The sequence below is a fragment of the Salminus brasiliensis genome, chromosome 8 (assembly GCF_030463535.1).
Source record: "Salminus brasiliensis chromosome 8, fSalBra1.hap2, whole genome shotgun sequence".
Classification (NCBI taxonomy): Eukaryota; Metazoa; Chordata; class Actinopteri; order Characiformes; family Bryconidae; genus Salminus; species Salminus brasiliensis.
In genome coordinates, this window is record NC_132885.1 from 19,593,120 (window position 1) to 19,620,267 (window position 27,148).

The following is a 27,148-nucleotide window of genomic DNA, read 5'->3' on the forward strand; positions in this document are numbered from 1 at the left end:
AACTTTATATCCCTGTACTCCTCCACTGAAAGCAATTAGAGGGGGGGAAGTAAAGGGCTGGCTGGAAAAGAGAGAGTGATTAGAGAAAGAAGGGCCCTTGTTCTTCTAGTGCAAGACATTAAAGTCCTACAGACCAGACCCTCTCCTTGACCTTTTACCAAATACACTAATAGCTAATTAAACTAATTAAATGTATAATGGACTGTGTGTGTGTGTGTATGTGTGTGTGTGTGTGTGTGTGTGTATACATACAAGCCCTTTGTAGTTCTGTAATTATAGACTGTAGTCAATCTGTTTCTTTGCATATTTTCACCCTGCTACTGATACACCATCACCATGTCAGTGTCACTGCAGGTCTGAGAGTGACCCACCACCTAAATAATAATATGCTCTGAGGTGAGCCTATAGGATCCAGATCATTAAAGAACAGGGTGAAAGGAGGCTAACAAATTATACAGAGGAACACATGAACTATAATTATAGAACTACAAAGTGCTCCTATATGGGAACTGGAGCTGATATAAGATGCCACAGTGAGGTAAGACGTGTTGTAAAGTTTTTTGTTAAAGACTAGTCAGCTGATGCAACCAACTATTTTGTCTTTGTCTCTGTAAGGATCAAAATTAACTTCCCATATTCTGCACTCCTGCCCACTTTCTTGCTCTCCTGCACCCCGTTCACATCCTCTTCTCTCAGTCTGCCCACCACGGCACATGGCCCACCACCACAGAAACCCTGCCCTCCTGAGCTACGGTAGTGCTGTAAACCTCCCTCCAGCTTTGCCTGTGTGCACACTGGGGGCGTTTGAGTGTGTGTCAGCACCATTAGTAATCTTTATGTAACACAAAGTGAAGTTATGTGTTTGAGTTGAAGCATGAGCTTCTTCCTCACGCTGTACTCTTCTGCTATGTTGGCTCTGGGCCATGTGTCTTTGTGCTCTGTAGCTCCAGGCAGTGTAGAGAAGTTGGGTTTGAGGCAGTGTGCTTTTTCTATTGTGAAGTGGAGTTACATTTTATATTTTTTTTTAGAAAATTACATTGGATTATATATGGTGTTACTTTATATAAATCAGTTTTAGTACAAAGTGGTGTTACTTTATATCAATTGGTTTTATTGGAAAGTGGTGTAACTTTGGATAAATCAATTTTATTACAAAGCAGTGTTACGTTGTATAAGGTAATTTTATTAGAAAATGGTGTTAGAGTAAATAGGGGAAATTAGTTACCAAATTTTCTTACCATTCGAAACAGATGGTACTTGTATCCTTGTGTACCTATTAAAGGTTATTCTATGTTTGTTAACTACATTTGCGTTTAATCTCTTAACAGATTGTAATGTAGCTTTATCTAGGATAAGAACACATAAGAACAAGTGCACAGAAATGATGAGAGAAATGGCATAATAATTTAGAAATGAAGAGTGAATGAGGTGAGTGATCATACCTCACTATAAAGATCCATGAAACCATGCAGCTGCAGAGTGTAGGGGAAGGTTTGGACACAAGCAGCAAGACTTAGCCTTACAGACATGCTTGGATTTTATAACTTCACTTTAAGCCTTTTATATAAGCCAGTTTCAAGCATTAACTTAAAATCTAGTTGTTTTATTTGCTGTTTTTTCTGCTTAGACCCAATGAATCCAAATACAACAAATGTGGCTGTGTTTATATTTACACATGCTGTGATTGCATTCATCAAATGAGAGAAGGTGATTATGCAGGCTCAAATGTTCGCTTGCACCAGGTTTATCTTGTATTATAAATAACCATGCCAAACTCAAAGACAAAGCACCACGGCTTGTCTCATCTTACCTGTAGAAAGTCTTTTAAGCTTCAGCTCCTTCATGTTATTACTTCTGCATTTTCTTTCTTTACTCGTTCTCTTTACCGAGACAGCCAGTGCGCCGCCAGACACACACAGCATTACGTGGTCTTTAAGATGCAGGGTAGCGTGAAGTGTGGCGCTCCTCTGCCTGCGTGACTTTACCCACTAAAGAAGGGCACAGTGACCCAGACCAACCTTCACTATCAATTTGGCATTTGACTTATCATGCTGAGGGCCCATTTAGCTTCCCCTGATGTGCACTTCATTCTGCTTATGCCTCTGGAGGCTGACCAGTGAGGAAGGAAAATAGACACACTGGCCTTATTCCTTTAGCTGGATGACACCACAGCCAAGCTCAAACTACAGGTAGCATGCTGATTGAAGTGTGCTTGACTCTGCTGTCAGTAATGACACACGTTTTTTTTTACCCAGTGGAAAAGAATCTGCTGAGGCACGTCTGTGGAATGTTTGGTCTTTTCATTGGAGAAAAGTTCCTCTAACGAAACTCATAAGCTCACAGTCGTAAACAAACCTCCTCCCAGCCCTGCTGTTGACGGTCTTCCTCTTATTGACATTTCATAACAGCACTGATGGAGTTCTGGGCCAAACACACAGCTCCTTAAGCTCCCCTCTGTGGCTGCCATGTCCTCCCTCCCTCCATCCGAAAGCCACCTCGTCTCCAAGGCGATGCGATCAGCTGCCATGACGATGTGATCAGTTACCGTGACGATGCGATCAGTGGCTCTTGGCCCGAGCTCATCAGAGCGTTTGATTGGCTGTGAAGCATTCACACGGCGAGAAGAGAGGAAGAGGCTTCTCTTGGAGCGTTGCTGATGTTCTGTCAGAATGCTTTTTTTTCCCCTCACCTTCACCTTTAGAAATCACATTTCCCCACTAAGAGCTCCCAGAGCAAGAGCTCAATTTGGAGATATGATTCACAAGCTGCATGTAGGCCATTGCCTTCCCGTTTGCTATTTTCTCACACCCGTGACCGTCCCAAACGTTAAACACTCCTGGCTAAATGTTAGCATCTGACATTTGGGTATGCCAGTTGTGTGGAGAAATTGCCTCTCAAAGAAGTGGAAAGTGGAGTGGGGGTAATGAGGTGTGAAGCCATCACGAGTCTGACTGGATGCATTATTGAGAGACGCTAAATCATGTTGCCAGAGATGCCTGCTCAATATGTATGAGGTGAGCTTTCCTTAGGTGAGCATGACAGCGTGTGGGTTGATGTGTTTGATATCACATATAGTCGCTCTTTAAATAATAACTGAGAGTGTTCTGTGTGTTTGACAGTTCTGTCCTGAATGGAGATCCACATAGAGATGTGTAAGGCAAGCCCTGCCTATGTGTGCATGCTCTTTGGCCGCTTTCACAGGGCTGTTTTGGTATCTTCCAAAGATGCAGTGATGCATAGTGCAGGTCTTTGTGGTCAGAGATTTGTTGAGCAGGAAATGCATCCAAATATGAGTGAGAACAGCTAGTGGTTGGAGGTAAAGCTGTCCTTATAGTAGCGTTGTTAGAAATAGTGCTTTTGAAACGACACCAATAGGCAATTTCCACAGTATTGATGGGCCTACTAACCATATTGTTTATATTAGAGAAAATGAAAAGCTTAGAAAGTGATCTGGATGGATCAACATGTGTTCTAATGCATTTTCCAGTGTTGTGACACCGCTACCTTGCAGATGTTTGAGATGTAGAACTCTGGTTGTGAACTGTCAGTAGAATCAGTCATCTTGTTCTAGATTGACATGACTGACTAAAGCCCTCCCCAGACTGCCTCCTATTGGCTGACATGGGTTTACATCATTTTCACACATCTCCATGTGTTGGTATGTGTTGTCTGTCAATGCATTGTTGGCGTAGTCAGTGGCAAGGGGTACATTTTGACAAGCATGCATGGCCTATTCCCTGACCTGTTTTCTCAGGGATAGCAACAAGATACTTATCCTTTGCAGGTATATTGCATATTGCCATGTGCTTTGGGTCTCATAGCCATAAAAGTTCGGTCATAATTAATGTGGAGAGCTGCTCAGACTGTCCATCCCGCCTATATTCCTTTCTTTCTTCATAGTGCTGGTTGCTAAGAGCCAGTGTCCCAGATCAACAGAGGAACAGACGACAGACCCGCAAGGCTGGACTTGTGCTTCACTAGAAACACTTTAGAAGCATCACACACATGTACTCTCTTTTTCTGTCCCTCTCTTGCTTAGCATCTCCGACTTTCTCTTTCTGTTGTTCGGTCTCTGTTCTGTTACTATTAGGGTAGTACTCACACTAGCCTTGTACCATGCCTGAGCACAATTGTCCCCCCTACTCCCCCGCTGACCTTCGCTCACTTTACGCTTGACGTTCCAGGCCCGAGCATGCTTGCGTTATCACGATGCAGCTTTTTGTGTCAGAAAAAAGTGCACTGTCAAGTCGTCTGCACGATTTGGACTTTGCGTACTTGAGGCAGAATGATGGCAGACAATCCAAAGATATTAAACTGAAAGAGACCCTGTGGATACCCGATCTGCATTAAAATCTCAGAATCTCTAATGTATTCAGAATGATGATAGATTTAATATTGAATGAATTTATTTTTCCAGGAATAAAAATGCTGCTAAAACTACTACCGTATTAAACAGATACAGCCTTTTTGTTAAAATGTGTTTATCCCATTGCAAATACTGGTGTGACACCCTTGTGACTTAATACGTCGGTTCTATAATAATAATAATAATACAACGAAGAAGTAGAAGATGAGACCACTACTACTATCAAGCCTATTAATAAGTAAAGGTATTCCTTTATTCATGATCCCTGATTAAACTATTAATGAACACCACAAGCAGTGTATTTGCAGTACTCTAGTACTGTGTATTAGAAACGAAAGCTTCCCAATCCTGGAATGATTCTGTTATCATTCAATGCATTGTTCACATAGTCATTGGCAGGAGGTCAGATTTTAACTAGTGTTTATGCCCTTAATCCTACACAACATACGAGCACACACATCCGAGTTCAGTAACTGGTGAGAGGACTGGTTCTAGTTTTCTCGCTCTCATATTCTGTCAAGGCTTAACACATGCACAGCCAATTCAGACAGCTTGTTCTGATTTTGTGGTTTGTTTGGATTGCTTTTGGGTGAGCTGATACACAACCCTTTTGCATGTCTCATAGATGTATCGCTTATGCAACACGGTCGTTTGCTACAAATGCAAACTTGGATACTGCTTTGCTGCATTTTAGTGAGTAGTGTATTTTCTGTGGAAAGCTGTGAAGCCTTCTCTTCCCAGCCCAACTGCCAGTTTACAAAACCTCAAGAGGTTCCTTTTTGTCTAGGAGCTCTTTGGAATTGACCGTTTTTCTCATAAGTTTGTTTTTCTCCGTGTCTGAAGGTGTTTCCTGTAGAAATACATCTCTGCCATTCAAAGACTTTGAAATTATAATTAGGCACTACAGCTAAAAGAGCAGTCCAGTCTTCAGGAAGTCAGAAAGTCCTTGCTGATTCTGTAGAGCAGAAATTATTGCAGTTTTCCAGTTTTTTGCGTGGAGATCACCGATTGCAGTTTAGAGAATCCATGGCATCTGAGCACGCTTGTGCGCCTTGCTTCTGCTATGCATCCTGTCCGGGTTGACTCTGCAATACTTTTTGGTGCAGTGTTGATCCTCAGGTTCATTAACTGTTCTCTGTTTCAGGTAATCAAGTTTGACATACAGTTAGTGCCACTAACAAACAAAAACACACACAACACATATGAGCAAACCGAAGCAGCCATCTGTGGCATCTTCCTGAGCAGAATACTTAACTAATTCAGTTCCCAGGATTATTGCGTGCTGAGGCTGATTATTCAGTAACAAGACTGTAATTGGTGCAAACTGGTTATTCTATCAATCTATCGTGAGTTATTCTTACGTTGTAGACATGAGTAACTGAATTCTTGACACAGCAGCAGCTCCTGGCCATTTAACAGGTAAATATCATTGCCGATACTGATTTAGTATATTGGTTCAGTGCATCACTAATGTTGTGGTCACTGTATAGAGAGCGGGGGAATGTAGGGAGTAAGTTTTATACACATAAGAAATGAAATGGCATTTAGTTAGCAAACACTTTTCTGGGGAATGACCCCACCTAATTATACCCCCCATCTTCCACTGTCTGCCTCTAACTCTTGTGTTTCCTCAGCTGCTGATCAGCTGCTGTTTTTAACTTTTGGTAAACCCATTTAATTCCACTCATCCTCCCTAAAATGGTGCTGTTTGGAGTCACATATATTAGTTTGTTTACTTAAGACTATTTGTTTGTGTGTTCTGGAGAGAATTAGCAGCAGTAATTAGTTGCTGAAGTATACAGAGAGCGGGGTGATTAAGAGTCCATCACTGTTTGAATGCTAATGTAATGAGTTAACCGCATGGTTAGAGGAGTGCATGTTCAATGCCGCTGTCCGTTAGGGCTCAGTGCTAGCAGCTCCAGGCGCAAGTGTTTTGGGCTAGAAGTGCCTGGCTGCTGGTACTTGAGGTGTTCTCAGCTAATAGTGTTTTAGGCTAGCAGTGCCAGTGGCTCGGAGCCAAAGAGAGGTCTTTTAGGCACAGCCATTTCTCAGTGCCCCTGTGATGGCTAACATCGATCAGCTGCTCCTCTCAAAGTGAGTTTGTTATCACAGCCTCTTGAAAGCCATTAAACTGAGCCGCTTCAATCAGTGCTATTGACATAAGAATCTCTCTCTCCGTCTTTTTCTCTCTAGTTTGCTCTCTCACTCTTTATTTTTCCTTATCTCTCTCTCTCAAAAATAACAAATTAATAGCCATAAATAAAATAAAATAAGGAGTGTAACATTAAATAGTGTACCGATGAGTACCAATGTTTTTTTTTGTTTTGTTTTTAAATACACGAAATGTCCAAATGTTTGTGGATACCCCTTCTAATGAATGCATTCAGCTATAAGTGGCACCTGTTGCTGACATAGATATGCAAATGCGCGCACACATAGCTTGTCTAGTACCTGTAGTGAAGTACTGCCAATAGAGCAGATAAACAAGCAGGATGTTGGCTATGGGGGTATGAAGCCCCCCAGCATTGAGCTGTGGAGCAGTGGAACTGTGTAATCTGGAATGATTGTGCTCCATCCAGTACTTTTGAGATGAGGTGGGGTGATGACATCAACGACGTTCAAAATCCTGACCTTACTAACACTACTGGACAGAGTAGAAAGTTACTCCAATAAAATCAGGGTAAACTGTTTATTTATTTTTTGGAGATTGATGAGCAGACCTGAGCCATTTTAGCAGTTATAATTAAAGCTTGAAGGTGTGATTAGTTGACCGGTTCTAAACAGTGTCTGACTCTTCAAACCTTGTACTCAACTACCATGGGCTCCTCTAAGCAACTGCCTAAAGATCTGAAAATGAACTAATCAATGCCCACAAGGCAAGGGAAGGCTATGAAAAGATGAAGCCAAGTGTTTTTAGCTTGCAGTTTCTACATTGGGTTTTTGGGGGGAAAAAGTTCAGAAGAACTGTGGGGGCCAAGATGAGATCTGGAATACCAAGCTCTGAGAGATCTGCTCATGCTGTTAAGAAAGGCAAGTAAAAAAAAAACCCATATGACTGCCAAGAACCTACAGGAAAGTTTAGCTCAATGTGGTGGTGCATTGTTTTACTGCACAGCATTGCTTACACAAAAATAATCTTCATAGAAGTGTTGTAAGGAAACCCCGACATCTGAGGAATGCTACAGAACATCTAGACAAGTGCTGAAGAATTGTGAAGTAGAACTTAACCATGATCAGCAACAATATTCATTTTAATCAAAGAACTTACCAACTGTGTAGTGTGGTGGTGGATCTTTGGTACTGTGTTGTTGCCAGTGACATTGGCAGTATTGCACAGCTGGAGGGAAGAATGAATTACCCCAAATACCAAAAAATCCTGGATGCCAATATTAAACCTGTTAGAATATCCCAAACATATCTCAAAATCCACAGAAATCTACCTGATAATACCCAAACTGAAGCCTTTGGAACAGCCCTCCCAGCCCTCACAATTTGTAGATGAACTATATGCAGACTGTACATTGTATATGAACCAATAATATCCAAGAACTAGAGACACTCTTAGCTTCTTACAAAAAAGTGTTTGCAGGCAGTGGATCTTGAAAAGGGGTCTGCTCTGTAAGGTGCCCAGATTTTGCACAGGACACCTTGATGATTTTTTTAATGTTATGCTCAAAAGACTGTATTTTGTGTTTGCTGTGCTTACTACTGTACAAAATGTGTAATTTGGCCAAGGGTGGCCAAAGTGGTGGTCAGGATCTGTCTCTGCTTTGTATCTCTGACAGTCAGAAGATATTCTTTTGAATTTATACTCTCCTTTTAAGGCCAAATGGGATTGCATTCATGCTTCCAGCATTCCAGATAGCTGTTCTTACTGTGTTTGATGAGCCTATTCTCATTCCCATTCTTCTTTCTCTAGCCCTCCCAGTGAGGTCTATAAGGTATGTGCTAGCAAGATACCCTTTCTCCAGAACTTGGCCAAGATATAAGATACACACACACCACACACAATACAGCATTCCAGTAATCACATCCATTTACCTCCCCCTTCCCTCTCTTCCCTCATCTCTCTCTCTCTCTCTCTTTCTCTCTCGCTCATTATGAGCACACTGGTTTGTGCTGTGCTCAGGCAGTGGTTAGGAAGAGACAGATCTAAAAGCTGCTTGTTAAAGCTCTATAAGGCAGGGATTGGATGCCCTGTCTGAAGTGTCATCCTCTCACTCTGGCCATGCTTTTACGAAATGATCCGGAACAGTCGTGCAGGACTGGCAGCCTCAGCGCTGCTCTTCTCTGCCTTATATTCTCCAACTCTCTGCATTTCTCCACATACTTTCACTCAAATTAGCATTTTTTTTTCTCCTCAAGGGTGATGGGGGAAACTCCACTATATGTGATTTCATCAGAAACCTGGTGTGACTGTCCTTTTTTCTCTTTTTTTCCACTCTGTTTCTCTCTCTGTCTTTTTTTTTATTTCACTGCAACATTACAGGAGATCGAGCAATATATTTTCTCATTTTGGAACTCAACTTCATATAAGTCGTCATGGGTGAAGCCGTTGTTGCTCTCTCTAAATATGAATATTAGATTTTTTTTTCCTTTTTTTTTAATTTTCACCCCATTGCATTTGAGGGGGGTTTTATGACGTATAAGAAATGCAATAAGAGGAAACACATGTTCAGTCCTGCAGATCTCAGGGGAAGTTCCCTGCTCCCTCCATCTCTGTGACACAATCTAATATCTGCAGTAATAATGCTGGATCTGCCCTAATGGAGCCATCTGCAGCCTCAGATTAATGATGGACTCTGGAATGGAGATATTAACATTTTCTCATTAGTGTCTTTTCCATGGAATACAGAGGGATACTGAGAACGAGGCAGGGAGACAAATGAAACAGAACCAAAATAAGATATGGCCTACATACACTGTACAGAGCTGGAGCAGGCCGCCTACACACACACACACACACACACACACACACACACACACACACACACACACACACACACACACACACACACAAATACAAAGCACATGCTACCTACACACAGAACGCATACAGCTTACAAACAACACAGCCTACACACATACAGAGGGAGTCACTGCCCCCATCATCCGAACACTAGTGAACTTGACACAGTCAAACAGCTTGTATTCCAAACTGGGTCATCTGACCTGTTTAATGCTAGCTTGTTAGGAATTGCCGCCAGTGGTTCCAGCAGGCATTCACACCCTGATCAGTACCTTTTTACTCTCTTTTACTTCTCTCTTTTGACTTTCTGTGGTAAAGTTGAGAGCTCTATCAGCTGTGTTTCAGCTGCTGAGTGTGGGGGAATCGAGCTGCAGAGTGTCTTCTGCTTCTGGCACCAAATATGATGGGTTTTTCATAAGCAACCATTAATCAGCCATGACTGGATAAAAACAGCCATTGCTATATGTGGCACTCTGTCTGTAAGTATGTGTATATCAGATTATATACTTGTTAAAGCGAAACAGTGCTTTTCAGCTCTGACAGCTCTGATGGTCTTTTCTTTTTAAAAGAGTTAATGGTATATATATTGAGACGGTGGAGTTGGTTTGAGTTCCAGCGATGTTGCAACCAAAAGAAAGTAGTACATTACTGATTAAAAAATCATAGATTATATTGCTGAGACTGATAACGCCCATAGTTATCAACATCAGTAAGTAATATGAGCCAGTCAAGCTTTCAGTCAGATTTGTGTATACATATCGTAGCTGTCACACAAAAACCTTGCATCTCCATTTTTGCCGTATTTCATTTTTCCGCAGAATTCAAATCTGGCAGTTGTTTTTTTTTACACTGTATCATAATGCATAATGAATGGACCAGTAGACTTGATCCAAAATTACTTGAAGTAAAGTCTTTGACTTACATTGGAAGTTCAGAAGCAACTTCTTGTCCTGTATTTTAAGGAAACTTCTAAACAAGTCCAACAATATATAGTTGGAAAAGATTGGCTAGCCCTGGTCAAATTACATTTTTATTGATTGTCTAATGAAAGTAAGTTAACAAATCCACTACAGAGAAAACACCATGAAACATTTTAATACATGTAAAACACAACATGTAAATGTATGAATTTATTTATTTGTTAAATGCCCTCTACCCCTGATACTTCTGTGGTTAACAAAACATATGGTCCCAGGTTCAAATCCCAGACAAGCCTAAAATCTAAAATGCAATGCTTTTGATCCCAGAGTATGTTAGGCCAATGGTGGGATCATAACACTATTCATTAGTGGTTTATTCACTCTTTATTCTATTTTTTTTGTTGTGTTCTTGTTTGATTGTCCAATGTCAACCAGAGAAAGATGGGTTCCCCTTGGTTCCTTTGCTTCTTCCTTTTGCCCTGAGGGACTTTTTCCTTTTCCAGTATGTTCAATTTGTGTTTATTTGCAAACCATTCCAAAATTATTTCATTTAAATGTTCACTTAAAAATGGACAAAACTGACCCATTTATTTCTGTTACTGAGGTCAGTATTTTTTGGGTTAGATTAGGACATAAATAAATCTAGTTACAGATAGGTACGTACGAGTACTTATGTAACCCTATAGGACGGTTATGCATTCCCCCACATGGTTGCGTTGCACAACAGAAGCCAGAGTATGCTATGTCTACATAAGTGTAGTGCAGGCTTTAAAACATCAGCTACTTATTTAAAATTAAGTACAACACACTCCTGTTTCTAAACATCCATTTAGTTAAACCAAAGATATTCATTACTGGCTTTTAAACAAATCAGAGGAGTGTGCTCCTCACTCACGAAACAAAGTGTCGCTGTCCAGCTACTAATTAAATGATAATTAAAGGCAATCAATAATGGCCTATCTCTTGTGTGCTGTGAGGCATTCTCTCATTAATATGCCGCTGTCCCAGAACTGCCCGCTCTTCTGTTAAGTGCCTTGTACATAAATGGGTCCTGGCTGTGACTGATCAGAGTACTGCCTACCTGTCATGCCTACTGGGTACCAGCCAGCCTGGCGCCCCATAACTCTGAAGTCTGTGGTCTGCTGACAGACTCAAAGCTTTAGCGTCTCCATGGAAACCGGTATCTTCCTGTCTCCTGTGAATGCAACACAACTGTCCATCTTCATTAAGAGTGGAGTTCTCCACCACAGTGTGCCACAATCTGCCTTCAGGGCATCACAGTCATATCAGCTGTCCTTTTCACTCTCTCTGTCTCTCCTCCTCCCTCTTCACACACTCACTTTTTCCACCCACTTTTTTTTTTTTAACACCTCATTGTTTTCCTCACTTACCTTTTCTCTTGTTCATCCAAATTGCTTAAACAGGCCAGGTGTGCACTGCAGAACCCAGGTGTATATTCATCCCCCTAAATGGCCCATGTCCTTAGGCCCAGCACGAGAGTTAATGAACCTCTTTGGCTTTTGATACGTCAGATACATGATATTTTTGTGGCTTCATTTTATGGCAGCATGATACGACCCAAAGACTGCCTTCAGCACCAATTCTGGAGCCTACCTCCACTGAGAACCTTATCTCCCTCTCAGAATGGTGCTCTCAGCTCCTAATTTAATCACTTGTGCTTTGTCTGATGCCTTATTTTCCATCCTGCTGCCGAAGCAATAGACCTTGCTCTCTGACATTCACAGACACACAATGGAAGATGGATGAACTGTGTGCGCTTCTAAAGCATTCACATGGAAAATCATTTCATAAAAGCTCAATGATTAATTGGCTCTGAGGAGATACACAAGGTCAGGCCTGAGCCCAGATCAGAGCCTCTTCAAACTACACACACACTTAACATTTACACGTTTGGTAACACACTTCCTTACTTACAGCCCTATTTCGAATCCTCTCAAGTGCAGATTTGCACAAATGCCTTCAGAGATCACTCTATACATTCCCAACTAAACCAGTTAGGTGTTATTTACATAGTCAGGTTCTTTCCCCACAGCTATCCATCAAAGCATTCAAGCTAATGCATACAACTCACTTTATAAAGTTTTCTTCAGCCGAGCAGGTTCATATTCCTTTCTGTTAGTCATAGTACAATAGAGAGAACTCTTTAAAACCATCTAAAATACCAAAAAGAAATTCTATCAGTAGTCTTTTCTGTAAACTCTTCACCAAAAAACAAAGTCTAGTGACCACATGAAACCCTGAAAGTGGGATGATCCAGTTGTAGGTCAAACTTGTAGCCTACACAATATTTCCGGATGCCCACTGCTTGGTGAATCAGATAAATCAAAACATAGTTCACATAGTTCCACTCACTTTAGAGGGTAGTTCGAAAGACTTGCATCGGTAAAGTGAGTCATAACGCCCATCATTACAAAACCAGAATCACAAAGAACGACCCAACAAACCAAAAACCTGACAAGTGAACTTTGGTATAAGTAATTTCATAACCAGCTACACATTGAGTCAGGTCAGTGTTGCTTCCATAGTATTTTTTATTTTTATTATTTTTTTTTTAAACTTTCTTGTGCTTCTTAACTTGAACCTGCACATCATAGTCTGTGTTCTGGTCTGACTGTTATGAGGATTGGAAATCGAACCAAACCAAACCGAATGAAAGATGAACTCCTCCCTGTAGACTGTATAGCATGCTATTTTGACAGTCTGAAGGGTTATGACATCACTTTTCTGTTTTCACTCTCAAATTCCAGTTTTGTATTAAAAAAAAAAAAAGAGAGAATTTTTATAATTATAAAATTAAAAAATAATAAATTATTTCTGTGTGGGGTGTAGGCATAGTGTTCTATCACTGTTTAATAAAAAAGGTTTCAACTTGTGACCGGGCATCTGGGGCACTCTGCTTCCCATTGTGTCCAACACCCATAACCATGATAAACACTGTTATTGTGTTACAAAATCACAGTGTAATAGATATATAGATACTTTCTTACCTACACTATATGCCAATGTTTGTGAACACTGTTTGTGTAACCGTCTAATCAATGCATTTAGCTGCTTTAAGTTGCACCCATTCCTGACACAGATACGCAAACAGCTTGTCTAGTCCCTGAAGAGAAGTATTGCCAATTGAATAGTAAAGTAGGACACTCTGGAGCAGATAAACATAAACCTTTGGCATCATGCCTAATGCCAGGCCTGAGCTAAAGGGGTATAAAGCCCCTCAGTATTGGACTGTGGAGCTGTGGAACTGTGGAACTGCATTCTCTGGAATGATGGTGCTCCATTCAATGCTTTTAGGAGGGTTGGGAAGTGGTAATCATCCAACATCCTGACTTCACTAACTCTTTTTACTAACAGCATTGCTCCAAGTAGAAAGTCTTCTCTGGTGAGCAGAGACCGATATTCCAAAAATAACAGGATAAACTCTATTGTACCCTTAATTTCAGAAGAAACAATGAATTGGAAGGGTGCTGATGCTTTCGTCCATGTAGTGTGTTTACTTACTGTTTGCCTGGATAAATAGTGCTGTTTTTTAATGAGCAAAGGAGTTAAATCATTTAAAGCAGTTTTTAGTGGGAAATTACATGAAAGAATGGTTTTCACAGCTTTTTAGCGCCATATCTAGCACCCATTACGTTCATTTTACTTACCTGTATTCCTGAATCTTGTGTGTGTGTGTGTGTGTGTGTGTGTGTGTGTGTGTGTGTGTGTGTGTGTGTGTGTGTGTGTGTGTGTGTGTGTGTGTGTGTGTGTGTGTGTGTGTAGCCCAGTGTTCTTAGTTAAGTGCAGTGGTGCATGAGGAGGCAGCTCACCTGATCCCTCATAGCTCTTTCACATGTAGATGAGGCTGTAAATGAAAGGTGGCTCAGAGGCACAGGCTCACACTCAGTCTCTCAAACGCTGCGCACACACAGGTTTGAAAACACCTGCTTTTGAATAATGACTATAAATGGGTTTTGTGTATATTGATTGCTACACGTCTATGCCACGCCGTCCACCCTCATGAATAGCTCTCGGGGGACTAGTTATTTCCTATCTGTGTCTCCACTCAACCTTCCAACAGCATTTTACCCAGAGTTTCCTGACCTCACAGAGTACCTCTCTTTCTGTGTCATAGAGAAGGATGAGCGCACTCATGGTGACTCCCCGGCCAGGCGGAATGAGAGGACACGCGTCAGAGGATGTAGAGGAGGAGTGTGTGTGAGGGGGGGGGCACGTTGAGGGATCTTTTGCAGACTCCCTACCCGAGCGTAGATCCACATAATTACCCCAATCTTAATTACATTGTTGAAGAAGCCTGGAAATCTTCCACTGACACAAAAGAATCAGAGATGTATTGGACTCATTAGCATAGATATTAGGCTCCCATTCTGCTTCCGTAGCCTGAGCAGGGCAGCAGCGCCAAAGCCACCCCCCCCCTCCCTTCCCTCGTTCAGCAGCAGCAGCAGGATCCGCTCAAACTGCTCTCTTGAGAAACTCCCCTCCAAAGCAGGACTTGGCTGCACGAAGCAAGGCTTTTCAGCAGGATTAAAAGCATTTCAGAGTCTTTAAACTGACACATTGCAGACTCCACTGCCTGGATTAACAGCTGCTAAAGCTAATGGAAGACCGCTCGAGTTTGAAGCACTAAGCTGCCCATCCTTCGTGGTGGTTGGAAAGGCCCACTCAGTATGACCCCGTTTTACTTCCCGCGTCAAGCTGCTGCTCTGCCATCCAACAGCCAGCCTTTCCCTTTTTCTGTATTCCTTCCCGCTTTCCATGTTTGCTTCTCCGGTCATATTTACCAACCACATCCCTCGCCTTTTCTTATCTCTCCTCAAACAGCTTCTCTCTGTTCTCCTCATGGCGCTGCTCTCCTTCCTTGCCCCCACTGTTCTCTTTTACCTGCTTCCTCCTGTGTGCACCGTCATTTTTAAAAAATGTACTACAGCCAAAAATCAAATTGACTCAGTTTTCTCCAGGCGATCAGACAAGACATGTTCAGTGTCCAAAGCTTGCCTCCTTCATTTTGCAAGCAGAGCTACAAGGCTCATAACGCTACCTAGTAATACAACTAGTAGCTAGTTCTTACTCAAGCAACTCACACTGGACAGACTACAGAAGTCGAAGTAGACGTGGGGTCCGACACTGTATAGTATGCTATTAACATGGAAAATGTACCGTACTTTTGTCCTATTTTATATTTCCTCACTTATAATATTTGTATGGTTTTATTGAGCAAAAACCTTTTTTTAAACCGTTTTGTCCTCTAAAATTAATCACATATTTCCTCGATATTTTAGTTACTGTGCCTTAAAGGATGACCTCTGCAACAGAGCTCTGCTCTGACAGACTGTTCTGTACTGTAACCGACAAACACTCCATATAACTTCAGCATGAAGAGAAGTGGTTAAATTGCTGTAGGCTAAGTAGGTGGATATGTGTCCTGTAAATGTGCTTGGTTTTGTGACATTACTTAATTTCTAAATATAGACAAATGACACAGTGTTTACAGACCACATTGTCTGAATAATTGATGAGCCCTTCAACAATTACAAAGTGCTACTTTCTCAGGTTTACGCTTCCTTTACTAGTGTAGATGTAAACAGTAGACACCAAACAAGTGCTGGCTGATAGAGCACATTTCAGAAAAAGGGAAGAATTGTGTAAATTAGATTTTTCGCCAGACAATCGCGCTAACTCTCATTACTTGCTTGCTTCTCACTTGTTCTTCTGTGCCTTATTCCTTCTTCTCGCAGTATTCCCTCTTCTCCTTTAGCTCCATTCAGTTCAATCCTGCCCCACCTCCCCAACCCCTCATCCACTCTTCAGCAGCTCCTCACGGCTCCACCTTCACCTGTCACCACTCCAGTCGAATCCACTTACAATCTGCAAGGCTGCAAATGAGCCTCCCCTCTGACAGCTTCAGAGAAGAGAGCACACCAAAGCACAGTGTGTTTACCAGCAGACCTCCTCCACCACTCCTGCCTCTGCCTGCACAACGCCAACGAGATGAACTCCTCATGCTCCTGAATATGCAAGTGGGACACAGTTTAGATTGTGGGTGATTGGCAGTCCTAAGGACCCCTTCATCTGTCAGTTTGGGTTGGAATTAGCAGCTAGCAATTAACTTATTCAGCCCTAATGAGTGCTCATGATTTTGTGTCATCAACAGGGCCTTTGAAAGATTGCCATTCTAATAATGGAATTGGAAGCGCACAGAAAAGCATGGATCTCACTTCATTTGCAGCTCACATGTATTTTAGTGTGGCATATTTTTTCAGGATAGAATATGGCAGGCTCTTGTCAGAGTGAAAAAATAGCCCTGTTGGCGATGCTTCCCTACTGCTGGAGGAAATACGCCTGTACTTTCTCTGAAGACTTGAGAACGGCCCACAAAGAGTTTGCATTCATCATTTGCCTTGAAAATGTCAGTTGATCTGTTTGTTTACATGAGTGAAATTAACAGAAATAAACCAGTTTGATTTTGTATTTGCGAGTTCTTGGCAAAAGAACTGAATTATCTGGAAACAGTGTGCTTGTTGCATCAATAAATAAAGCGAATGAAAAGCAGCTTTATCTCGGTACAGCAGTGCGGTTTGGCAATTAAGCGGGGCTAACGACAAATTGGACACACTCAGCAGGGGTGGAAACTCGCTGTCTAACACAGCCTCTTAGAAAATCACAAACGCACTCTAATCATTTTCTGTGTTAACGTTTTCGTCCCTGCCCCCCATCTCTCTCTCCCCTCATGTCTATCAGAGCTGCTGCTGCTGCTCAGCAGCCCTCATCCCACCCTGAGCTCTCGGCTGCCTGATTTGCTTCATTTTGGACTCGTCTCCCTTGTTGCTCTCGCTCTTTTTTCTTTTTTTTAATCATTTTATTGATTTTCATTCAATTGTCAGCTGAAGAGAAATGCTCTGCAATTTTATGGTGAGTGTGGTAGACCGTGGTTTAATTAGCTTATTTAATCATGCCTGGTAAAGTCAGGGAGGATTCTGTAAGCTTTTAATTGGGTCTCTTTTTTTTTTGTTGTTTTGTTTTTGAGCCACAGTGAGGTTCCCCCAGGTATTCAGACCACACCTTGTGTTGTCTAGGGAAACAGGGTAACCCTGGAAACCATGAAGATGGTGGAGCAGTGCTATGGCTGTATTCATGTACAAGGCTATTAAAAAATTACATCTTCCTACACATTTGCCTTGGGCTACAGTTTAACCAGTGATACCAGCTCAGGAACTGACAGGGAAAAGTGGTCCAGAGGGACACAAGGCACATGGAGGACAGACTTGCGAATGCTCCTTGCGAATGCTCCTGACCTGACAAAATTCTCCTGACACTGCTTTTTTTTTTTAAACCTCTGTCAACACACCTCCCCCTCCACTTGCTGTTTCCCTCCTTCTTTCTCGCTCACATGTGCTATATATAAAAGCTCACCTGACACAAAAATTAGTCACATGCACTACTTCTTTTCTAATACTTTGTTACATGTCTCTTTGCCTTAATAACAACACCAGTCTTATCAGGTAAGGATTACACTGGTTCTTTTCAGCCCACTCTCCCATGGACTGGGTGCACACTTCAGCTAGAGATGCTCATAGACCAAATCAGAATGCATGTAAGCATGCAGGTTGGCGGTACTTTTGGGCGGAGAAGTAGCGACTGGAACAGACTACACTAAAGACGTTTACATAAAAACAAGGTGAAATCTTGTTGTGTTTCGGGGCTGTAATGCCTGATATCCCACTGTATGTAGTGGATCAAGCTTCACCTCTCAAAAGCAACCACAGCTGGGGTCAGAGTGTTGGTGTTCCAGCACCTTTGCCTCATGCGAAGGCAACAGCAGACAGGGATGTTGAGCTTCTTCACAAGGTCACAGGTAAGGTTCTCCTTTAATGTCTCTTCCATGAAGATTGTTTGTGCAAGTAGTGATGCACTGTGGCAAGGTGCATCTCCACTCTTGACTCAGCTAAAACTTCCCACAGGTTCTTGGCAGCCATATGGGGGTTTTGATCTTGTAGATCATCTCGACCTCCACTGTTTTCCAAAGCTGCCATATCTTTAACCTTCCACATTTTGATATTGCAAGTTGAACACACCTCGTTAGCTTGTGCCTTGGCCTTGTGAAACTTTAGTTGTAGACCTGTTTTCAGATCTTTCTACAGTTGCATAGAGGAGCTCATATTTGAGTGTTAGTAAAATGTTTGAAGAGAAAATTCCTAAAGCTTGGATATCTGATTCAGCTGACTTCCTCATTACAGTTGGTTGCATGCCTCAGGCCTGATTTGCTAGTCAAGTTCTGAGACCTTGCAACACTTGGGTTGTACGCACTTTTGTACTGTTGATTAGCAACAGTGGTTACGTTCACTGGGCCAAGGGGTCCAAACTTTAGCATACCGCTATACATAGATGAGGAAAGAGCTTGCTGTGAATTAATTAGCCTGACCTCTTTGTGGTTTACCTACCATTAATTCTGACCTGCCCACTGCGCAACCTTCTAATGGATCTTTCTCTCTCTATATCTCGCTCTCTCGCTTGATCTCGCATGCACAGAAGCACTCGCAGTGATCACCATTTGAACGTCTGCGGCTCTGTATCTGTGGGTACTGAATCTGGCTGCCACTGTTACCATGTTTTGGGACTTGCGTAATGCAAAACTAAAAGTGTGTCTGGTCATTTGGCTGTTTTTCTCACTTTGCACTTTTCCCCAGAGACTAATTAAATATACACAAACTTACAGCAATGCAGAGTCTCAGCCATCGCTCAAACAAGACAGCACCCATACATGATGTATGGCACTGGCACAGATGTATGATTGAAGAGGGCTTTATATGCATGCCACAGTGCATATACTCTACATAATTATCCACAAAGAATCGACTGTGAGCCGCCGCAAACCAGGCCCACGCTGCTTCAGCTGCTTAAATAAATTACCTAATGAATGTAAATGAGTTTGTCGGCCACAGTTGTGTCCCTGTGCATTAAGGTTAAGGGCTTTAAGAAAATCAAGTATGTGCATGTAAGCAAGGTGTCGATAAACGCTGTCTGAGGTAGGTCAGGTAATAAGCTTGACTCTATAAAAGCAATCAATAATAAGGATTCATTTGTTGCCAGAACATTTATTTTATGTAATTATTTTTCATTTTTTGTAAAAGAGTTGTTGCTAGGCCTAAGTTGTTGGATTGGTTTTTTGTCACAGTTTGTTTCCCCAAAGCCCCACCTATTAATAGTTAGCTTAGTAAAGCTATGGGTGGACAGTGATTGTGGTGTGGAGTGTGTGTGTGTGTGTGTGTGTGTGTGTGTGTATATATATATATATATATATATATATATATATATATATATATATATATATATATATATAGTATTAGGGCTGCCCCCTGAAAGTTGAGGAGTTGACTCATCAGGCGGAGACCTGTCAGTCAACTGAGATTCTTTATGTCGAGCAGTCAAGAAGGTATTTTTTGGTAAAACAGACACAAGCTTACAAACATGCACACGGATTACATTTTTATGAAAAATCATGAATAATGGTTATCATAAATATATTTGTATATTCTATGGGGAGTATCTGGCATGCTTACTAAAAGAATATGTACATGATATGAGCTTGATAGAAGCTAAAGCTGAGAAGCTGGCGCAGTGGGAGTGGTAAGTTAGGCTAGCAATAATGATGTTTCAGAAAAGGTCAAAAGTAGGAGAATTCTCACAAACTTGAATGCAAGCTCTGTATGCCAGAATTCCCTTATCATTCAACAACAGTGAACACGGCAAAGCACTTAAAATGAGTAAGGAGCTAATTCTAAACATATGACAGACCCAGTAGAGATATACATAACATTGGAAAGTATGACCATGCATCAGCCTTGTGATTTATCTAGGCCAGGCCAGTCCTTTTAGACTTGTTAGCTGTTTATTGTGCAGAAAAAAGAGACTGAGGACAAATACAGATACTAGTCACTGGTCTAGATACAAGTGAGCAGGTGTAAACAGGGTTCTAGTTCTTTCTCCGTTTGGCCATATGCCATTAAGGTTTTACACAATGTGTGCCTTGCGTTAGGACACCATTTCTCATGTACTTTTGGAGTGAGTTGGAGTGAGCGTGAGTTAGTGCTTGACAATGTGTTCTCAAATCAATGCTGCTATTAATGAAACATTTTACCTGGATTATGGTTAATGAATGATTGTATAAGCTGCAAGAGCTGCTCAGTTGGCTCTGTGTTTGGTAGTATGTTTTTAAGGGGACAGTACATAAACACACACAATGGAGAAGTACTAACAGAATGCTGAAAAACAATTAAATAATTACCATATAAGACTTCAGATCCGATCCAGAGTTTCTGAATGTTGGATTTGCTTTTCGATTAATTGTCACACTGCATTACTGTTGCACGGATAACCGAATACAATACTATTGTACGTTTATCACCTCAGCTTAGTTGTAGATTCTTGTATGATTCATCGCTTCACAAAGACCTTGCTGATAGAAAACAACACGCATTCAACCCAGCTTTCGTCTTTTAATTTCTGTGGCTCAGCCGGCAAACTCCAAATTAGAAGGAAACTCGGCAGACGCTTTGGTGTGTGCCAATCCAATCTGATAGTGGTTCCAGTCTAAGAGATTCTGCAGTAATTCTCTGGCAAATGATTGCAGCATTCCAGGAGTAATTCCCTGTGGAATAGCTGTCAGGGGCAGAAGAGAGTCCCCTCAGTGTGTAGCCAGGCAATGATGGCTCATTTCAGAGTGTAGGCAAAATTCCATTGTGCTTTTATAGCGGAGAAGAAATGCCTGTTAGCTGTGAAAATGTGTCTGAAAAGCTCAAGCAGAGTGCTGGAGACACACACACCACACAGAGACCTCTCAGGCCATCCTTGTGCTCTCACCAATCTGAGAGAAGGGGTGAAATTCTGCCGACAGATGGTCTCGACTTGAGGCAGCCCCATATATAGAACCATGGTGTTCTCACAAAAGAACTGAATACACTGAATAATGACTTTCTGATGCTTTTCATTTAATGGTTGAAACGTGCATTCTCTTTTGTTTTGATACAGCAGATACAGCAAATCTTGTTTCATGCGGCACTTTGCACAGTTAGTGTACCACTGTGATGAACTGAACGCTGATTTGTGCCATTTCACCTCTCGGACGATCCGTAATTTACTTTCTGTCTGCCACTTTGAGGATCGCTGCAGAAGGCTGAAGGTACTTTGTGAGTTGAGTGACGCTCCAGTGGTGTTGAAATGGTTCCGGCATGTTGAATGTTGTGCAGGGTGACCACATCAGAACTGTTCAGGGCAGCAGATCATTCTAGTCTAGTTTACTTTGACAGTGTGTACAGTATAAGCCTGTTATTGGGCTGCTGTAAATCTTCAGCTTACAGCATGTCTTGGAAAAGAAGCAATACAAACTGCCCACAGTTTGAAATTATGCAGTGACCACAACAACCCTTACTGAAGGTCAACAGCTTATATTGGCCAAGAGTTCAAATTACTCTAAAAACGCAGTTTTTACTGCCTCATTACAGTGGTAGTTTTTACTGCCTCATTAGGTGGTAGTAATCATTCGGCATCCTGAACCTACTAATTCTTGCTGCTGAATGCAATCAAATCCTTTTAGCACTGACGTACCTTTGCTGACAACAGGGAAGAGGCTGGCCTGTGTGTTAGGACCATGAGGGTATGTGCTGCTGCCCCTGGCCTGCTGGAGAAGCTCCAGGCTTTGGCCTGCTGCTCAGGCCCTTACTCCAGCTACAGCCAGAGATGTGCTGCAGGGATTATGGCACCAAAGTGTCAGTGGAAAATTGGATTTTTAGCAAAGAGCCATTAAAGCATGAAAAAAAGAGAAAATGTTAAGTTTTGCAGCTGCTCATGAATTTTTAGGTATTAAAAGACACGGGTGGGGGGGCTTTGCACATTCACAGCTAATCCCTCCAATTTGGTACTTGCTCGATAAGAGGTGCCGTGTTTGTGCGCATGTGGTTGCATGTGTGTGTGTGTGTTTGCACATGTGCTTGTGAGAGTCGCTGAGTGTGAGAAAGTGTGCAGTGCAGAACCATATGGTTAATATGTGTTTAGATGACTGTTAGGTCTGCTTGCACAAGGCTCTGCCTGTGCCAGAATAGCAGATATGCTCATGTAGGACATCAGCTCGGTTTTCTTATAAGTTTAGACGTATGTCTTTATTAGCAAATATGTGCGTATTAGCTGCGTGTTGTGTGTGTGTGTGTGTGTGTGTGTGTGTGTGTGTGTGTGTGTGTGTGTGTGTGTGTGTGTGTGTGCGCGCACACGCTCCTGCTTACTTAAGAGTTGGCTTTTCTAAATCCTTTCATGGTGTGAAATGGCAGGCTGTGGCTGTGGCGGTCACACCTGATGCACCTGTGCGTAATCCAATCTAAGCACTGTGGGAGCCTGCAGCTCAGCTTTCCTCGACTGCTTCCAACAGACATCTTATTCTCTGTCCCAGTGCAGCTCCTCTATCCTGTACAACAACTCCTTTCCTGTCCACATTACAGGTGTCCTAAGTCTACCGTACCCCCATATAGAAGTATAATCCATAGATTGTACATCCAAATGATTGTAGGCACAACTTCTAATAAGTGAATCCACCATCACTGAAGGGCACCTTGAGCCTGACGTCCCCTAGCTGAATGCCATTAAGGGTAAAAATCATTTCATAATATTACCCTTGATTGTGGATAATATGACATTTTGAATCAGGATTCTTGCGTTTAATTTGAACTGAATTAAATAAACATGCTATTTTGCACCCCGTTGGAAATTACTGGGGTCTTGAACTCCATATGGTTGACCATTACAGCAAACACTGAAACAGGCATATGTGGTTTCCTTGTACAGCACCACTGATTTATCAATGTAAAGATTCCTGAAGTTGCTTATAATATGTATTGAAGAATGTACTGATTTTTGGGGAGCAAGGTTTTTCAGGTACTTTTTTTTGTATTTCCAAACTTTAAAAAGCAAAATGTTTTTCAATGTGTAGTTTTTTTTATGTTGTGGTTTATTTAAATTTGTAATTTCAAGGTCAAAGTTGAGTTTAGCGACAAAGACGTGCTGTTGTGATCTCAGAAATAAACCAAAAAATGATTGAATGTTCTGTAATGATGTATAAGTGAAGGTGATGGTTATATAGAATAAGGATCATGTTTAAATGGTTCTTCATGTAAATGGTAAAGAAACTGTGTATGGTTATTCATGGTAAGTTTGGTACTATGTATAACTAGACTTGTAGAAGTGTAAAGCAATTCTTTTATCTTTTTGCATTTTCTATAGTGAGCAAGTTGCGGGTGCACAAGTCCAACCAGAGCCTGCAGTTTTTGGAGGACAGCCGCGTGCGTGTCAACTGCTCCATCGCTTCCCAAACCAGCGGGGAGTCCCAGCATGCTGTTCTATGGTATGCCCGGAAAGGGGGAGCGGGTGAGCCAGATGAGCTGCTGCTGAAGATAGAGAGGACAGGGGCATTTGAGTACGGTGTGTATGCAGAGGAGGAGCGTCTTCGAAGTCGTGTGCAGTCCGAGCGCCTCTCACCCCGTCTGTATGGCCTCACCCTGCACCGCGCCGAGACCAGCGACTCTGGGACATATTACTGTCTGGTGGAGGAGTGGCTCATGGATCCAGATGGCACGTGGTACCGCCTGGCCAGAGATTCCTCCGGCTTCACACACGTAGTGGTGAGGCAACCAGGTAAGAGATTATCAAGGAATGTTCTGCAGATTGACCGACCAGCCACTTCGTTAAAACCACTGACAGGTTGTAGTCTCTTGTAGCTTCTCTGCACACTTTGTTAGCCTTTCACCATGTTCTCCGGTGGTCAGGACACCACAGGAAAACCACGTAGCGGGTAGTATTTGGGTGGTGGATCATTTTCAGCACTGTAGTGACACTGACGTGGAGGTGGTGTGTTAGTGTGTGTTGCGCTGGTCTGGAGTTTTTAAACAGTCCACCAACCAGAAATATCCAGCCAACCGCGTCATGTGGGCAGCATTTTGTGACCACAGATGAAGGACTAGAGAATGGCCAACACAAACTGTGCAGCAGCAGATGAGCATCTGTCTCTGACTTTGCATCTACAAGGTGGACAAACTAGAAAGATGTGTCTAATAGAGGGAGCAGTGAGTGGACACTGTGTTTAAACACTTCAGCCGCAGCACTGTGTCTGATCCACTCGTAGGGTGAAAAGAGGCTAATATGCAGAGAAACAGATGGACTACTGTCTGTAATTACAGAACTACAAATGGCTCCTATATAGAAAGTGGAATTGATAAAATGGGCCATAAGTCTAGAAACAAGGAGGTGGCTTTAATGACGTGGCCGGTTGGTGTATTCTTTTCCCCCAATTACCACAGGTGGCCCAGGGTGATAAATCATAGCATTTACACATCAGCTACAATCGATATTACAGTAAATAACTTTACAGTAACGGCTACTTTTTCACCAAAAATGTCGTATTTCCCAGAACACCTGTACAGATGATATAACTGTGTGAAGTAGTGCTCCATTTTCACAATATAGCTCATCTTTCAGCAACCCAAAAATGTTGTTATCATTATTATTAAGGTCAGCTTAAACAGAATAACTGAGAAATCTCCAGGTTCAGCAAATTACACAAGGTGTAATTTTATCGTTTAAAGCTACAATAAGCAACTCGCTGTGAAATGATTGCTGTCAGTCTTGCAGAAGTTATGGATTTTGCAGATTCATTCTGGAGTTCAATGACAGATCCCATCTGTAATCACTTAAATTACAGGTAGAACTGGTCATATTTTTCACGTATTAACGGGGTAATGATTGAGCACTTTATGTTGTCATCTGGCCAGCACTTAGCTCAGCACTTAAGGCAGGCTCAGGGTGGTGTTTGTCATTCACAATCAGTAGTAGATGTGTGTTCCATTCCCATGGGCCTATGTGGCCATCTGCCTCCCCTGGCACAGAGAAGATTAGAGCGAGTGGCCTGAAAACATCCCTCCCCAGAGACTGGCATGGAGCTGAGCCACTCTGGGTCTGCCTGCTATGGCTGAATCATTCATTAGAGTGTGTATGTGTGAGAGAGAGAGATGGGGGTGGGAAAGGAGAGGCTCCTCAAAGGCATACATACATCAGCTGTCACAGGGAAACTCCCCATATGAGGCCCAAGCCTTAGGGACACTCCAGTGGTCTAATCCAGCCCATGATGGGGACATGGCAAAAAAGCCACTCTGCTGTAAATGACAGGTAGTGCTGCTCCAGCACCAATCCTTAACCCTTAACCCTTAACCCTTATTGTCCTTATGTTTACTTTCTTTTTTAATCCATCTGTGGTTCACAAGAAGTTCTTACAGTCAAGTCCCTAAGCATTTGGACAGTGACACTTTTGTACTCCACCTCAGTGGATTAGAAGCAGTCAAGCAAAAGAAGAGGATCCAGATATGATTAAAGTGTAGAATTTCAGCTTTAATATTACAGGCTCAAAAGTAATTGGACAAACCAGCATAATTACAAATATAAGAATTGTTTGTAATACATGGATGCAAGTCTTTTGCACTCAATGGGTGTCTGAAGTCTGGAACCCAAATGCTGAGTTTCCTCTCTTGAGATGCTTTGCCAGGCCTTTATTGCAGCCACCTTCAGGTTACTGCTTGTTTATGGGTCTTACTGCCTTTTAGTTTTGTCTTCAGTGAGTGAAATGCTGCTCAGTTAGGTTGAGGTCAAGTGACTGACTGACTAAGCAATTTAAGAGCATTCTATTTCTTTGCCTTGAGAAGCGGTATGTTTTGGGCCATTATCCATCATGCACCCTTCCCTTTGTTCTTAGTTCATCTTGCTTTAATCAGTTCAGAGAAAGAGGTAGGCCTTTTAGATGGGTTCAAGCACTCTAATCTGCCTTTTTGATCTACATCTACACACCGGTGCATTCATATATAAAGGTGCACGTATTCGTCACTGTACAGTGTGGACTGTACAGCGAAATGTGTCCTCCGCATTTAACCCATCTGGTAGTGAACACACACTCACACACACACACGTGTTAGGGGCAGTGAGTACACACACACACCCAGAGCGGTGGGCAGCCAACTCCAGCGCCCGGGGAGCAGAGAGGGTAAAGGGCCTTGCTCAAGGGCCCAACAGTGGCAGCTTGCCGAGCCCGGGAATCGAACCCACAACCCTGTTATCGATATCCCGGCGCTCTAACCGCTGAGCCACCACTGCCAACTTCCATCTTTATAAAAATGAATCTTTCTTAGCCTATTGATGGCCCCATTCATTTACATTGACCCATCTTTTGACTGCATTTTGAGAATAACACTGAGCTACAGCTACCTAATGCAAATACATTACTTGGAATCAGTTGCAGACCTTTTATCTACTTCATTTGTCATGAAACAGTGAAGGAACAGGCCACACCTGACCAGATAACTGCTCATCAATCAATTGTCCAATTATTCTTGAACCTGTGAAAATGGAGAGGTTTTGTTAAAATGGCTGTAATTAAAATGCAAGAATTTTGTTAAACTTTTGAATTAAAGCTAAAAGTCAAACATCAGTCACATCTTGTTTTCCCCTTTTACATTTCAAATTCACTGAGGTAGCGTTTTGAAGAGGCAAAATAAAAAAAACAAAAACTTTTTTTAATTTTTTTTTGGATTTAACTATGTCTGCGCAATTTCCCCTGAAATCTTTAGTTCATTTAATGCGACATCAACAAAGTTCCTAAATGTATTCTACATACAAGCTAACTGTCCTGCAAACCAGAAAAGCTTTGTCAAATATGGTAAAGTAACTTTGGCAATAGAAGGCTACAAGCTGGTGTTGGTAATTTGAACAGTTTTATCATTTAGAAGACTGTGACATTTGGGGAAAAATGTATATAGGACTAAACATATCAGTCTTGTGATAGCAGTGTGA

The 27,148-nt window shown here is 42.0% G+C and overlaps 1 protein-coding gene across 2 annotated transcripts in view; it reads left to right on the forward strand.

Moving 5' to 3' along the window:
- The window catches only part of igsf3 (immunoglobulin superfamily, member 3), a 159,584-nt gene that overhangs the window by 121,668 nt on the left and 10,768 nt on the right, over positions 1 to 27,148 (forward strand). For both annotated transcript variants that reach the window (XM_072686011.1, XM_072686012.1), the window contains exon 7: positions 23,540 to 23,950. In XM_072686011.1, the coding sequence (XP_072542112.1) occupies positions 23,540 to 23,950 (411 nt within the window). The remainder of the gene's footprint in view (positions 1 to 23,539; positions 23,951 to 27,148) is intronic.